At 32.0% G+C, this 17,551-nt stretch overlaps 1 protein-coding gene across 4 annotated transcripts in view; it reads right to left on the minus strand.

Moving 5' to 3' along the window:
* The window catches only part of LOC130665303 (uncharacterized), a 61,476-nt gene that overhangs the window by 23,709 nt on the left and 20,216 nt on the right, over positions 1 to 17,551 (minus strand). For 2 of the 4 annotated variants that reach the window (XM_057465631.1, XM_057465630.1), the window contains 8 exons: positions 13,211 to 13,343; positions 12,456 to 12,687; positions 12,153 to 12,362; positions 8,709 to 9,007; positions 8,440 to 8,609; positions 4,645 to 5,232; positions 2,451 to 2,919; positions 2,165 to 2,351 (listed from right to left, as the gene is read on the minus strand). In XM_057465631.1, the coding sequence (XP_057321614.1) occupies positions 2,165 to 2,351; positions 2,451 to 2,919; positions 4,645 to 5,232; positions 8,440 to 8,609; positions 8,709 to 9,007; positions 12,153 to 12,362; positions 12,456 to 12,687; positions 13,211 to 13,343 (2,288 nt within the window). The remainder of the gene's footprint in view (positions 1 to 2,164; positions 2,352 to 2,450; positions 2,920 to 4,644; positions 5,233 to 8,439; positions 8,610 to 8,708; positions 9,008 to 12,152; positions 12,363 to 12,455; positions 12,688 to 13,210; positions 13,344 to 17,551) is intronic. The other 2 variants (XM_057465632.1, XM_057465633.1) reach the window with 2 other exon arrangements.

Genomic DNA, 17,551 nt, shown 5'->3' on the forward strand with positions numbered 1-17,551 from the left:
TCAACCATCAAAATCGGTTAATTCGTTCGCGAGATATCGTGGGAGAAGGAAATGCTAAAAAATGGTTTTTTACAAAACAATGGCATACAAAAGTATTTGCGAGCTCGAAGAGCTCGAAAATGTATTCACAATAATGTTTTCGAGCTCAACGAGCTCGAAAACAGCGGGATGTTTTGGGGCTGGCCCGCAGGGTCAACTGACAGACCGATTTTTTTATTCGATTTGTTTATTCTGAACAAAAAATCAGCTCAATCTTCTGAAGTTTAATCGAATAATTGAATTTGTAAGCTCGGTATATAAATTTGCGCGTAATATTTCGCAAGGATCGATCTATCAGGAGGATTATTTTATTTGCGAAAAGGCCATAAGATCAGTGTCTAATAATAACTAAATTCTGTGTATTTATACTGAGGATACAGAGGCAGCAAATTGTAACTATATGTCCAGTGTACACTCATGCCAAAAATTAATGGAACAGAAAAATTTTGAAAATTTTTTAGTGATTTTTGGAAGGCTGAATTTTCGTGAAAAATTATCGTATCGAGATTTTAAAAAAAGCTTTTTAAAGCTTGAAATTTCTAGTGTTAAGTTCTTTTGATCAAAGAGTTTTTAGAGCTACGGCTATTGCGCAATCATGAGAAAGACCGCGAGACAAAAATTTTCGAAAGTTTTCTTTTTCTTTCAAAGGGTCCACAGGCCGAGGAGAACGAGCTTTTTTTATACACGGAAAAAATAAACTTTAAAAATTAGTGTTTGAAATTACAACCCGGAACCCGGGTGTCAATATGGGGAATTTTTTCCAAATAATTAATTTTATAATACGTGTCGTAAATTTTCTACACGGAGAGAAATGTCAAGTAAATATACCTATGCAGCATAGTAATAATTACATTACTACAGTTTGTATGAGCAGCCCTATAGGTGTGACGTGACACAAACTATAGAGTAATGTAATTATTACTTTGCTGCATAGGCATATTTACTTGACATATCTCTCCGTGTAAATATCAGTTACGATTTTTAAAGTTCGAATAGTAATTTTTCTTGCATAGACAATAAATTTTCATACTTATCCTGCAATACTTTATCATTATATTACTTGTCAATCTCAATTTATATACACGGAAAGAAATTTTCTTTAAAAATTACCGTTAAATTCACTGTAATCGTGAGACATAATGCCCCGGGTCAAAAATAAAACTTGATTTAGACTTGGTTTACCAAGTCGAAATTTGGAGCCGTTTTTCACAAGACAAACTCGACTTTTTTACGGAGGTATGAAATATATTAAGTTTTCGCCTTGGTTTAGACTTAACTGGCTTACTTAGTCACGATTTAAGACGAAAAAGTTGAAATCAAGTCGAAATTGACTTGGTTTAGACTTATTCGACTTAAATTTTAAGACGAAAAAGTCAAGATCAAGTCGAAATTGACTTGGTTTAGACTTATTCGACTTAAAATGTAAGGCGAAAAAGTCTAAATCAAGTCGAAACTGTCTTGATGTAGACTTATTCGACTTAAATTATAAGTCGAAAAAGTCAGAACTAAGGTGAAATAATTTTTATATATTAAGGCGAAAGTAAGGCGAATAAATGACTTTTTTTCAACTAGGTTTAGCAAGTCAAAAGTAATGTGAATGACTATCGTGCTCAAAGTAAAGACGAATAAGTTGAAACTAATATGAAAAAAGTTCAAAAAGTTGAAGAAAATTAAATTTAAGTCGAAAAAGTCGAGATCTTATCAAAAAAACGTCGGCAAATCAATAACTTCAAAAGAAAATAAGGCGAAGCGAGCCTGAATCAAGTTTTATTTTTGACCCGGGGCGGCGCTTTTATTTATTACCATTTTCAAATTATAAATTACTGAAAAATTTATTTATTTTGAGGTTACACTTTATAAAATTTACCGAAAACCGAATAAAATTTACGGTAGACTACGGTGAAATTTGTTGAAAAAAAGTTAAAAATTATCTCACTTACTGACAAATGATTAGGTCGTGCCATTTGTCCCACGATTACAGTGAATTTAACGGTAATTTTTAAAGAAAATTTCTTTCCGTGTAGTTCATTTTTTTCTGTGTAGAATTTTGAGGATACCTCAAATTTCCTCCGCCCCTCCTTCAAATAATTAAATAAAAATAATAATATTAATAAAAAGTATTTACACTCCATTATTATCTTCACCGCCGATAGCAAAAATTTTTCCGCCGCAGACAACAAGCCCGAAATTTTTTCTCGGAGTGAGCATTGCCGGTTCAGTGAACCATTTTCTGCTGGCAGGATCATAACTCCAAACAGTTCCGACAGCTAAATTTTTCCTTTGAAGTGTATTTTCACGTGGATCAGCACCACCTTTGACACATGATACCCCACCATTTATATAACCATCCTTATATTTATTATTATTCCAACCATATGAATAAAAATATAATAAAAAAAATGTTATCATACCAACAACATAAAGACGTCCTTTGAAATAAACAACAGAATGATAATGTCGTGGTTCTGGCATTTCTCCAACAAACTCCCAAGCATTTTCCAATGGTTTAAATCGGTAAATATTTTTACCGGTATTACCGGCTGCTCCGTACTCCTCATGTGGATCGATTCCACCCAAAACTAAAACAGCTTCGCGATCATTAAAAAATAATGAAGGGTCTGAATAAATATCTGCTTTATTAATTGTTAAATTTTGATGACTTTTAGGTGAAAATGAATCGTCAATATCCGTTGAACTATATGACATAGATATTGAACCAGTTTTATCATCAGAATTGTATAAAAAATTTGGTGGTTTGATCATTTCGATTGGTTTACATGCATCAATATGATTTATTGGATTGTTTGTTATTGACACGTCATATGATTTTGATATTTTCTCTACACGAGACGTAGATTGAGGTGTCTCCATCATGTCCAACTGAAATAACGATGCTATAAATAATACACACTCACTGATTACAATATACGGCAAATCCGTTTCTATTTTTTAAATATTATTACGCAGTAAAAAATTTTATTTTTTATTTAGGCTAACACTTCTTTAATGTAAAATTAACACAACGCCATTACGTTATTTGGTTATTTTTAATAAATTTATTATTTTGAACTCTCTAAAAATGAATCAGTGAAATTCACTTCAAATTAGTGAATATTCACTGGGAACCAGCTATAAGTATACTACTGGTTGAATTAGTGATATACTTATAGCTGTAGAAATAGTGACTATCCACTGGTTCGCGAGAATTTCACTAATTCATTTTTAGAGAGAAACAAAAATAAATTTTTTTATATGATTGAAAACATATGTTTAGTGGTAGTATTTTGCATGTATAAGAATTGGTTCTGTAACAATTAAACCGAAGACAGTTCAATCGAACGACACTTCAACCGAACGACAGTTCAACCTAGCGGCATTTCAACTGAAAATAACCTGGACCCCCTCTTATCAGGGATTTTTTGTCGGTTGAAATGTCGTACGATTGAACTGTCGCGGTTGAACTGTCTTCGGTTTAATAGTCGCGGCACCTAAGAATTTGTGTAAAATATTTTTTAACCTGTGATTTGTGTTAATTTTTATGTCAAATTTTTTACTGTCCCGAGCCGAAATTTAAATCGTAGATTGAACGTACTAGACGTTGAAAACGTAAATAAGACTTGCGTTATCGTAGATGCTTTTCAAAACTTGCAATGAAAAAATTAAACTGTATCGGAAACATTGCATTGTCAAAAAAACATGTCTACACGGAAAAAAATAATCGGTAATAGCTATCGAATTAATCGGTAGCCGCTACCGATTAATTTTCGGTAACAGCTACCGATAATTTCGGTAGCAGTTACCGATTTCAATCAACGGGTTACCAATCGGTAGCTGTTACCAAAAATTAATCGGTAGCTGCTACCGATTATTTTTTTCCGTGTAGCAGCCAGAAGACGAGAAATAAATTTTTTTTTTTTTTGGGTCTTACAGACTACCTAGTAGCTTAGAGACCAAAAATAGAAATTCTCAATAGCTGTAGAAAAATATTTTGATCCTTGTGAGACAGTACTCTGCTAATTTCTTAAGCTCCGTTGGGTCTTACGAACTACCTAGAAGCTTGTAGGCAAGAAATAAAAATTTCCAGCAGCTTTTGAAAAATATTTTGGTCCGTACAAGAGATCTCTAGACTCTATACCCTCTAAACTAGCGTACGAGCCATCAGTAGTTACCATCTCCTGCAAGGCCCAAAATATTTTTCAAATACTTAACAGGTTGAATTTATGTTTTCAAAGGCTAGTATGTTCAATCTACGATTTAAATTTCGACTCAGAGTACGTCCGAGAAAAAATAATTTAGATCTAATGAAATTTTATTAGATCATCGTAGCTCTAATTTCTTAAAATTTAAAATCTACATTGATATCACTAGATCTATTTAGATCTACTCATACTAATATAGATCTCCTTAGATTTCAAATTTTTTTATTTCCATAAAATACCAGTCACTGAAAATCAAAATTTTGAATTTTTACAATAGTTCGAAATTTGGTCATTCGGTTTTATTTCTCTCCATGACAGATTGGCATGGGTCTAAATAATGAAAAAATTCGATCTCTGTAGACCTGAAAATTTTTTCCCGTAAAAAAAATTTACACTAAAAAAATACTTTTATTTTATCGAGATCTTCAGTATCCAATCGCTGCTGTTGTTGGGACTTATTAGCTTTATTTTTTTGTAAATCATCAGCTGATAAATTTAATTTTTTGCAAGTATTACTTTTATCATCTACACAAGTCTTAAAATTTTTCGTGACGTTCGATTCGGACGATTTATTAATAAGCTTTTTTTGATCAACCGACAAAAGTTGGGCTATTTTTTTCATGTGTTCATTTTCAGATGACGTTTTTCTAGAATTGCTGTTATTAAATCTACGTTTTGTTTTGTAGCCACGACAAATTGATTGAACAGTTGTTGCAGCTTCGGTTTCTGATTTCGACGAGTCGGAATTATGGTCACCTGCCTCTAAGCGATTATGTGTCTTTGGACAAGAAAATTTCTTCGATGATAAAATATTTGGTTCGCATGGATTTGATTGTAACTGTTGAATAGTTTGATGTTTTTGGTGATTCACTTGAGACATTTTGACCTCATCATTGCGCCAAATGTCCAAGTTTACTGCTGCATTGCCGGTTTTATAAATTTTTCTTTCTCCTTCTTCTTCTTCTTCTTCTTCGTTATCCTTCACTTGAGTATCCTGAAAGCACATTGAAGTTGGCAAACTTAGCCAGATCGATCGGTGCTGCATTTAAACTCACCTAAATTGGATTTCACCGAATGAAAAGCTTGTGCTTTTTTTTCTCTCAAGTTGTTTCTCGATTTCTTAGTATATACGTTATCATTATTACTTTTTCAAACTCGAAAACTACATAAGTTTATATATATAGAGGAAGGGCGGAATAAATAATTTGTAATATTCTTTTTGTTTTTTTTTCTTTCATGTGTTCGGGGATCCTTACGGAAAAAAACTAATGAACACTATTGTAAATTCAGTAGTGTTCATAAGTGTTTATTAGTGATCATTAGTTCTTCAAGTAATGAATTTTGTGACACTATTGGAAGTGATCAATGTTGACTATTGTTTCATTACACGGAGAAATTTTTCTTGTTTAAAATGCTATGGTGTCATAGTAAAGCCGGACCATGTTGGCCATCTAACGGAAATTGAAATAAACACATGCGGAAATTGCTATGAACATACCCTAGTGGCAAAATTAATCAATTCTGGTGCAAATCTTCAGCAAGTCAAGGAAAATACAGCGAAATATTTAATCTATATATATACCGTGATTTCAAGATCTTGACTAAAATAGCTCTTAAAATCGATCAGAAGACTATTTTTTTTATGAGCATGACATTAAAATGAAAATAACTAGAAAACAATGAAAAATTCGAAAAAACTTTATGAGAAAAACTTCTAAGGAATAAAATTGTCTACAAAAAAGGTCCAATGATATTTTGTAATAGGTCTGATAGTTTCACCGGAAAAGTAAAAAAATCTCAAAATTTAATATGAATTCGACTTCAACCTCAATTAACTTTTGAACAAATAGATTCCTGAAAAAATAATAAGAATCTTTTTTTGTAGAGCATTCAATTCCTTACAAAAATATGTCTGCCAATTATTCCTATGACACATCTTTAGCTACTTATAAAAATCAGAAGACGTAAAAAAAATTTTTTCCATGTTATTCTTATGGGAAATAGAAAAGTGCAATGCGGACAATGTTAATATTAATATTAAGAGCTCTAATTTTCACAGGCGTCTTTTTTTATCTAAACGAAACTTTTGAATCTGTTTGGAAGAAAAAAAAAAATTTGTTTGTTTTTTGAATCACCCTAATAAACATATTTAAAAAAGTTTTATTGATTTTAAATTTGATTAGCGGTCTGTTAGATCGGGGTTACCGTTTAAAGGATAAACTAATGACACTAAGGCATTAGTGCGCGAAAATACTAGACCATTAGCTATTCATTGGTGTTTTCCAATAGTGTTCATTAGTATTTTTTCGTAAGGGTAGTTACTGACGTTTTTGGTTTTTCGGTATTGAAAAAAATTATTAAATCATTCAGAAGTAAGAAAAATACTGATTCTATAATTTTTTATCACCAAAAATAGAAGGATCGGTGATTCTATATAATTATCAAATTTTTTCCTTTCCTTTAAAAAATGGATATAATATATGCCTGCAATATTATTGATGAAAGTTCAAATTTATCAAGGTTCATAATTCAAAAATATATTCCCTAATTCATGTTTCCAAAAACCCTTAGATTTAACATCGATTCTCACTTTACAATAATAATAGTTTGACCTGAATTCCCTTGTATATAAAATTTAAATTTTCTGTTCAGTGATCACGTTTAATCTCCGCAAATTACTGTCACCAAATTAATTGTGATTTTGCTGTAATTTATATAATATTACGACTAATACTCAATTCGCGTGACTTCCAGTGAACATAACAGTGTCAATAACCGGACAATCGAGTACGCAAAAAACCCTCGTATATTATTTAAAAAAAAAAATGTGATGATGAAATCTGTCTGACCAATTAACATAATGGACGTAATTTACTACTTCCATTATAATAACACAGTAAAAAATATTGTGTATCTGTGTTAAAAACGGTCCGTGTTAAATTTTTTGTGTTGATTATTTTGTGTCAAATCAACACAATTCTTTGTGTTACTTTAAAATTTTCAATCGATCTCCTATTCAACACTTTAAAAGTGTTACCTAGTACAAAAATCGATATTGTCAAAATTTATTAAGTGTTACTTAAAATCAACACAAAAAAAGTGTTGAAACGACAGTTGAATTGTGTTAAAAAAAATGTCTTCTATTCACGCGGGAAGCGCCATTAAGCATCAGTTTTGCTTGGTTAGATTATTTTTGGGACAAAGTTCATGATTCGTATAGTTTAAAAAAAAAAAATATTTAAAAAATTGCATCTGTAGCTTTTTTATTTTTCTACATGCGCATATTTTTATTTTTTTTTTCGTAATTGATTTGTTAATAAAAAACTTCAAAAATCGTTAACTGTCTGCTAACTTTAGGATCATGTTTACTATCATAAAATAGTTGAATGCTAAATAACAATTGTTGACACTTTTTATAACCTAAAAATAATCCATGGTACAAATATAAAAGTTAACATGTTTTTTGTGTCACCATTAACATTTAAAAAGTGTTGAAGTTACTTCTTATGTTACTCGAATTTTGTGTTGAAATTTTAACACAAATATTGTGTGGACCGTTTCTAACACACAAATTGTGTTGATTTTAACACAATATTTTTTACTGTGAAGGTTTTTATAATATGACATATTAATATATATTCGTGTTCAGTCACGAGCTTAATCATTTTGAAAAGCTTCGTGTACTTTCGCTTCGGTACGAATACAGCTATCCATCCAACCGCTTCGCTCAAAATAGTATATCTCTAGTGTGATATAAGTCTGAACCGCTCCGCTAAATCTCTGCTTAAATATTCTCAATAATTAGCTAGTATATGAAGGCTACTAATTATTGAGTATATATTGAATTGTTGCTCGCGTCTTATTAATTATAAATTAATTATCGCGTCATTAACCGCTACCGACCACGTGTCGAATTTATACGCGTAGTCTTTTACAGTCGCATTCGCTATCGCGTATCTTGTAGTTGCATTCGCTATTTTTCTCATAGTTTTAGTGTACATATTGTTTAATAAAGATCTATTCTATTATCTGTAATTTTGTGTTAATTGTTAGTTATTGAATTAACCACACCTACACCAGAATCCCAAAGTACATTCGCTCATTTTACAATTCGAAATGAAAATAATATAAAATAAAAAAACTCGAAATTTGAATAATTATACATAAATCAATAATTAAATGAACAGAATTCACTACTCACTGGTTTAGTATAATTGCCATTGAGACCGCTCAAGTACTTGCTAAGAATTTCCGGTGGCATTCCCAACGGTGGTCTTGAATTAATCCGACCTGATGTTGGCGGTGGTGGTGGTGGCGTCTTTTGAAATTTCCAAGATCTGTTCCCGATGTTTGCCGTACAGCTCACTTGACCTACCGCATGTACAGCCCAATTGAATTTAATCCGGTCGATGAGTTAAAGTTGCCTCTTAACTTTTAACAAAACATTCAAAAGTAATTAACATAAATTACCCGTACTTGAAGTAGTTTCAACAGGGCCCTGATTTTGATTATAATTGACCCAAGTTCTTGCATCTGAACATTCGGTCTTTTGATTACTGTTTGATGAAGTATTACTTCCACGTGACTTTAATTCCAGTATCATGTTTCTCTGATAATCTTCGAGGTAAAGTAGAAACTCACGATAAGTAACATAATTCTTGTCCTCTCCAGCCCAGTTACGGTTTGTTGGTTCGGTTAAACCGAGAAGCTCAATCCATCGGTAGTAATCCTCAGTTTGGTTACCGTACCAATATTTTATTATCACAAACCTGATAATTAAAAGTAAGTCATACACTGAGAAAAAGCGGTGTAAAAATGAACTGAGGACGGTGTAGTGGTGTGGTCCACTCGGTGTTAAAACGATGTACAGGCAGCAAAAAATATTGTGTTAAAATCAACATAATCTGGGTTAAAAACGGTCTCAGAATATTTGTGCTATTTTTTAATACAGACTATTTGTGTTAAAATGTCAACACAAAATTTGGGTAAAGCGAGGAGTGAATTTAACTCTTTTTAAATGTCAGTGGTGACACAAAAAAATGTTAACTTTTGGTGCAACTGAAAATCGGAACGTTTTTCATGCAATGAAAGAAAAAGTTGAAAAGTAGAAACTCTACTGGATGACTAGATTTCCGAAATGTTTCGCATATAGATGCTGGTATCCCGGGTCAAAAATTTTAGGCCACCCCCACCCCCTAGAACTACTCTATACACTGTAAAAAATTCGCGGAGTGAATGCGGAGTGATTGAATTTTTAATTATTCACTCCCCTCGGAGTGAAATTCACTCCGCAGGGGAGTTTTTGCGGAGTGAATAATTTTTTATTAATTTAATCCCTCCGGAGTGAAATTCACGGAGGGGAGTTTTAAAAACAGTATTAATAAAATATAACTCTACTAAGTAAAATCGAAATAAAAATTCGCGTATTACAGTACTGATTAACCGATACGCATACGCACACGCACGCACATATTCGCACACACACCTGAACACACATACGCACATATTCGCACACACCCGAACACGCACACACCTGAAAACACACGAACACATTCACATGAACGCACACACCCGAACACACACGCACACACACCCACAGACACTCGCACTCGGACACACACGCTGTTTAACAATTTAATATAATTTAATTTAAATGTTAAAACTCCGGACCGGAGTGAATTGGGAGTGAAATAAAATCCGCATCACTCCGCTAAAAAAAAAAACTCCCAATTCAATTGCATGCGGAGTGATTTTTTCTAAAACTCCGGAACTCTGAGTGGCGGAGTGAATTCGGAGCGAATTCGGATTTAATTTCAATCCGGATTCACTCCGGATTTTTTAAAGTGTAAGCAGTCAAATTACGTGAATTTTTTTCATTTTCATTGCGCGAAAAACGTTCTGATCTTCAGGTACATAAATTTTGTACTTTATCTTTTTACTATGGATATTCACTTTTTTAAATTCATTGAATATAATTTATCTATTATTTTGAGGTCATCAATAGTGTCAACAGTTATAATTTAACATTAAACTATTTTTCTACAGTAATCAATTTTTTTCTGTTATTATGGACAAATATTCTTTAGATTTCTTCATAAATTGTTAAATCTGTCGTATTATTAATTTTTAAAACAAAAAAAATTTTATTTAGTATTTGACATACAATTCGATGTCTATTACTTCGAAAATAAAACTACTATTTTTTAACACCGCTTTACACTGTTGAATTTAACACCGATAATTTTAACACCGGGGTAGCGTGAACTTACACTGGCTTTTTTTTACAGTGTATATATTTTTAAAAACTATAATAGTCAATATTATCTATATGGCACATCAGATAATGCTCTTTTTTTGTCTCAGCGAGTGGTTAATAAGAACGAGGGAAAAATCATTAATTTCGGTTGAGGTTAAGTGGTGGTATTAATGCCCTAGTATACTTCCCACAAAATCTACAAGCAAAGTTAAGTGTAGTGTAGGGAGCATTTGAATTGGGATGTTGATTTGGGTTAGCAAGCAAAGGGAGAGATGAGACAAGACAAGAGAGAATGTGAATGAATTAATTAATAAACTAAGGCTAGAATGAGGGAACTATCAAAAACTAATAAAGAGGGAGAATCACTGATAATTATACAGGTTATGGGAGCTTTGATGTTAACATAAATTATTACTTTAATTATTAAAGTATGCTTTGGTAAAAGTTATTAATTTAGTATCGTTATAAAATATTTACTGTACAGGAAAGAGCGGGGCAAAATGAAACAACATTTGTTTTTGTTGTAAATGTTTATATACGATTTTTTTAGAAAAAGTATGAAGTAAGTGGGTCACCTCAAATCCCTGATTAAACAACTGAATTTGACTGAATTAAAAATTTTAATTCTGTTATATTCTGTCGGATTCTGCAAGACAGAATTCAACTGAATTGAAAATTTGAATTTGAATTAAACAGAATAAAACCGATTTAAAAATTGCAAATTCGTTTTAATTCAGTTTGATTCGGAGTCAGAACCAGAAATTTAAGAATTACTTTTGAATTAATCAGAATTAAACCGAATAGAATTATTTAAATTCGTTTTAATTTGGACAAATTCTGGTTTTTCTGCCGAATTAGACTGAATTCATTTTTAAGTTAGGTACCGAATTAACAGAATTTATCTGAATTAAATAGAATTAAAAATTTAATTCTGTTTAATTCGATCGAATTCAGTTGTTTAATCAGGGATAGTACGACCATTTTAGAAATTTGACCAAATAAATTTTTTTTCCTGTTGATTAAAATTCAAAATAGTAAAATAATAATGCGCATATAAAAAATAGAAAACTTGTAAATTCTGTTTTAAAATTGAAAAAAAGTGTGTTCAATAAATTAGATATCAATACTTAAGTCATAGCTGATGGCTACAGAATATTTCTTTTCAAAATTTACGATAAATCGGACTGAAATCCATAACTTCCCGAATTTTTGAAAATTTACAATTTTCTTAATGGGAAGTTAAAAAAAAAAATATAACCCATCATTATTCCATTACGAGACTAGGCTCAAAATTCGTGTTTTGGTGAGTCATGTTTTAGAAAATTAAAAAAAAAAATCGAAGGATACAAACAATCTTAAAATCGCTGTTTTAAGTTTGAAATAAAAAAAAAAGATCAAATTCATACTGAATAATTTTTTGCATAAATTTTCTAGAAAATTCATTAAAAAACACGAATTTAAAAAAAAATACCCCGAAATCTTAAAAAATTCACATACAAATGTATAGCATCGGCTGGGAGACCGCGTAGCTCGTAGTAGGGGTCAAAATTGAGGGGAAGTTCCGAGTTAATGGAGGTCGAGTTATTGGAGTTTGACTGTACTATGGCGTGATTTTGAAGTGAATTAATTCACTCGAAAATATCTATCGAAGTACTCACGCTAAACCATCATCAACCATTTTTTGTACTTCGGGATTAGACATCAACTCCATAAATTCCGGGTTTTCGGGATTACGTTTAACGTCAACTAATTGCCAAGGAGCAATTAAACCAAAACGAACACACTTGAGAACATCTAAGATATACTGACGTCTAGCATCCCAGTCATGCATTAACCATCTTACTGCAGACATTAAGACTTCCATTTCGCTTAAATAAACATAATGACAAAGTACAACGTTAATTAAGTTTGTGTTTTACTTCTAGTTATAATTTATGATAATTCCTGTGTAAATTATTCACCTGTTGACACAAATGTAATTTGAACGAAGTAAAAGACAAAGTTCTTCAACTTCCAGTTCAAGAAAATCTTTCGTGCTCACGAGAAGTAAAAAAAATTTCATTATTCTTGGTACCATTAATTCCATAACGGCCGTGTTCCCTAGCTTACGTGCTTCGACGTACAATAAAAAAGCTGTATCTTCAGAAAATAAATCATTGTTATCGATAAATGCCCAGCACTGTTCTTCTAATTCTGTGAAGAGTAAAAATACTTTTTTATGTACGTCAAATAAATTTGTGTAGTTTTTTTTCCATTGTAAATATTATGGTTAATGTTAACTCCTGGCATAAAAAGTTAATGGCGTATGTTTTAGTTCAACTACTTTAACTGGTAATATAAAAATTTACAGTTCTATTTTCACGCGTAATAGAATTTTAAATGACACGTTTTTCAAATTTTATAATCAATAGCAGTTTTTTAGTTCATTTTTTTTTAATAAAAAAAATTAATGGTTTATATAAATCTTACCATTAAGGGTATTCTTATTTGATACCCCCACTTCCATCCCCTACCCCTCCCCGCACTTTTTAAAATTATCCAATGACCTTCATCTTTCATAAGCGTTTTTAAGTTTCATTAATTAATTAAAAAAAAAAGTAAAGTATTAGTTGAAAAAAGGACAACATATTTATGATTTCATCAAGATATAGATTTTTCAAAAATTACTGATAGTTATTTTAAATTACTTGTATATATTTTTGAAAAACATGCAAACCTTTGATCCCAAGAAATTGTGCTGCCATAAATATTTCTAAAATATTATCACGTCTCAGTAATTGACAGCTTTGATTACTTTCGCAGATCATCCAGTCATATATTATAGAAAATGCTTTTGAAGTAACAGTACTCTGAAAAAACATTATTTTTAATAGCATAGTTGCAATATCAACATCAGTTCGTTCAAATTCGGACACTCAAATTTCATGTCGACGCTCGTTATAAACATCGCTTACTTTTTGATCAAAAGCATGTAAAAAAATCGGTCTATAAGTTGACCCTGCGGGCCAGCCCCGAAACTTCCCGCTGTTTTCGAGCTCAACGAGCTCGAAAACATTATTGTGAATACATTTTCGAGCTCGCAAATACTTTTGTATGCCATTGTTTTGTAAAAAACCATTTTTTAGCATTTCTTTCTCCCACGATATCTCGCGAATGAAATAACCGATTTTGATGGTTGAGGCGACAATCGACGTGTTTTATCGACTTCTAAAGCTGATCAAATTTTGAAATCGATTTATCGAGTCGTTTTTGAGAAATTTCGAAAAAACCAAAAAAAAAATTTTGTCAACGGTTTCTCTTGAACGAATGAACCGATTTTTAAGGTTGAGGTGCCATTCGACGCGGCTTATAAAGTTTTAGAGCTGATTAGATTTTGGAATCAATCCATCAAGCAAATTAAAAGTTATCCAAATAAAACATTTTCGAAAAAATTTTATTTTTGAAATATCTCTGAACGCACCCTACCGATTAAGTTCAAATTTTTACGGCTTCAAGATATTAACAAGCCGCGTCGAATGACACCTCAAAGATCAAAATCGGTTCATCCGTTCAAGAGTTGTGAATATTTACATACATACATACGTCCGTACGTACGATCGTACGTACACACATACATACACTCGGACATCATCGTGAAATTAGTCAGGATAGCGTCCTAGAACCTCAAAACGTCGAAATCTGATAGAAATTCGGTTTTTGCAAATCGGACCGAAACCAATAACTTCCCGAATTTTTGAAAATTTTCAATTTTCTTAGCGGGAAGTTAAAAAAAAAAACTTATCTTTTTAAATTCATAGTATTTCATTAATTAACATTAGCATGCTGTTAACTTTGATTTGTAGTGAACATCCCTTACGGAAAAAAACTATTAAACACTTATGAACACTATTGAAAATTCATTAGTATTGATAAGTGTTTTATTAGTGATCATTAATGACTATTAGTACTCTGACTAGTGATTCTTACGTTATTGCAAGGGGTTAGTTTTGAATAATGATCTATTAGTGTTCATTAGTACTCCAAATATTGAGTCTGGCAGCACTATTGGAAGGTATAAGTGTTGAATAGCGTTTTATTAGTGATCATTAGTAGTCTGATTAGTGAATTTCAGAATATTACTGAGGGTGATAAGCAGAGCCGGATTTAAACTTAATGCCGCCCCTGGGCACAGGAAAAAAATCCGCCACAATACTGGAATTTTACTTAAACTTATAGTTCACATATTTTATTTTTCAAAATTTGCCGCCCTAAGCTTGTCACGACTGCCCCTCGTGTAAATCCACCACTGCCCATAGGAAATATAGACCCAGCACTCGGTAATGTGAAAAAAAAAATAGAATTATCGTCGGTTAAATTCTCTGGAAATCCCAAAGAAATCCCATAGAAATCCCATAGAAAATATAGACCCAGCACTCGGTGTTGTGAAAAAAAAAAAAATTTATCGTCAGTTAAATTCTCTCGAAATTCCAGAGAAATCCCATAGAAATCCCATAGAAAATATAGACCCAGCACTCGGTGTTGTGAAAAAAAAATAAATTTATCGTCAGTTAAATTTTCTCGAAATCCCAGAGAAATCCCATAGAAATCCCATAGAAAATATAGACCCAGCACTCAGTGTTGTGAAAAAAAAATAAATTTATCGTCAGTGAAATTCTCTCGAAATTCCAGAGAAATCCCATAGAAATCCCATAGAAAATATAGACCCAGCACTCGGTGTTGTGAAAAAAAAATAGATTTATCGTCAGTTAAATTTTCTCGAAATCCCAGAGAAATCCCATAGAAATCCCATAGAAAATATAAACCCAGCACTCGGTGTTGTGAAAAAAAAATAAATTTATCGTCAGTTAAATTCTCTCGAAATTCCGAAGAAATCCCATAGAAAATATAGACCCAGCACTCGGTGTTGTGAAAAAAAAATAGATTTATCGTCAGTTAAATTTTCTCGAAATCCCAGAGAAATCCCATAGAAATCTCATAGAAAATATAGACCCAGCACTCGGTGTTGTGAAAAAAAAATAGAATTATCGCGAGTAAAATTATCTCGAAATCCCAGAGAAATCCCATAGAAATCCCATAGAAAATATAGACCCAGCACTCAGTGTTGTGAAAAAAAAATAAATTTATCGTCAGTGAAATTCTCTCGAAATTCCAGAGAAATCCCATAGAAATCCCATAGAAAATATAGACCCAGCACTCGGTGTTGTGAAAAACAAATAAATTTATCGTCAGTTAAATTCTCTCGGAATTCCAGAGAAATCCCATAGAAATCCCATAGAAAATATAGACCCAGCACTCGGTGTTGTGAAAAAAAAATAAATTTATCGTCAGTTAAATTCTCTCGAAATTCCGAAGAAATCCCATAGAAAATATAGACCCAGCACTCGGTGTTGTGAAAAAAAAATAGATTTATCGTCAGTTAAATTTTCTCGAAATCCCAGAGAAATCCCATAGAAATCCCATAGAAAATATAAACCCAGCACTCGGTGTTGTGAAAAAAAAATAAATTTATCGTCAGTTAAATTCTCTCGAAATTCCGAAGAAATCCCATAGAAAATATAGACCCAGCACTCGGTGTTGTGAAAAAAAAATAGATTTATCGTCAGTTAAATTTTCTCGAAATCCCAGAGAAATCCCATAGAAATCTCATAGAAAATATAGACCCAGCACTCGGTGTTGTGAAAAAAAAATAGAATTATCGCGAGTAAAATTATCTCGAAATCCCAGAGAAATCCCATAGAAATCCCATAGAAAATATAGACCCAGCACTCAGTGTTGTGAAAAAAAAATAAATTTATCGTCAGTGAAATTCTCTCGAAATTCCAGAGAAATCCCATAGAAATCCCATAGAAAATATAGACCCAGCACTCGGTGTTGTGAAAAACAAATAAATTTATCGTCAGTTAAATTCTCTCGGAATTCCAGAGAAATCCCATAGAAATCCCATAGAAAATATAGACCCAGCACTCGGTGTTGTGAAAAAAAAATAAATTTATCGTCAGTTAAATTCTCTCGAAATTCCGAAGAAATCCCATAGAAAATATAGACCCAGCACTCGGTGTTGTGAAAAAAAAATAGATTTATCGTCAGTTAAATTTTCTCGAAATCCCAGAGAAATCCCATAGAAATATCATAGAAAATATAGACCCAGCACTCGGTGTTGTGAAAAAAAAATAGAATTATCGCGAGTAAAATTATCTCGAAATCCCAGAGAAATCCCATAGAAATCCCATAGAAAATATAGACCCAGCACTCAGTGTTGTGAAAAAAAAATAAATTTATCGTCAGTGAAATTCTCTCGAAATTCCAGAGAAATCCCATAGAAATCCCATAGAAAATATAGACCCAGCACTCGGTGTTGTGAAAAACAAATAAATTTATCGTCAGTTAAATTCTCTCGGAATTCCAGAGAAATCCCATAGAAATCCCATAGAAAATATAGACCCAGCACTCGGTGTTGTGAAAAAAAAATAAATTTATCGTCAGTTAAATTCTCTCGAAATTCCGAAGAAATCCCATAGAAAATATAGACCCAGCACTCGGTGTTGTGAAAAAAAAATAGATTTATCGTCAGTTAAATTTTCTCGAAATCCCAGAGAAATCCCATAGAAATATCATAGAAAATATAGACCCAGCACTCGGTGTTGTGAAAAAAAAATAGAATTATCGCGAGTAAAATTATCTCGAAATCCCAGAGAAATCCCATAGAAATCCCATAGAAAATATAGACCCAGCACTCAGTGTTGTGAAAAAAAAATAAATTTATCGTCAGTTAAATTCTCTCGAAATTCCAGAGAAATCCCATAGAAATCCCATAGAAAATATAAACCCAGCACTCGGTGTTGTGAAAAAAAAATAAATTTATCGTCAGTTAAATTTTCTCGAAATCCCAGAGAAATCCCATAGAAATCTCATAGAAAATATAGACCCAGCACTCGGTGTTGTGAAAAAAAAATAGAATTATCGCGAGTAAAATTATCTCGAAATCCCAGAGAAATCCCATAGAAATCCCATAGAAAATATAGACCCAGCACTCAGTGTTGTGAAAAAAAAATAAATT

This window comes from Microplitis mediator, chromosome 3 (genome assembly GCF_029852145.1).
Source record: "Microplitis mediator isolate UGA2020A chromosome 3, iyMicMedi2.1, whole genome shotgun sequence".
Classification (NCBI taxonomy): Eukaryota; Metazoa; Arthropoda; class Insecta; order Hymenoptera; family Braconidae; genus Microplitis; species Microplitis mediator.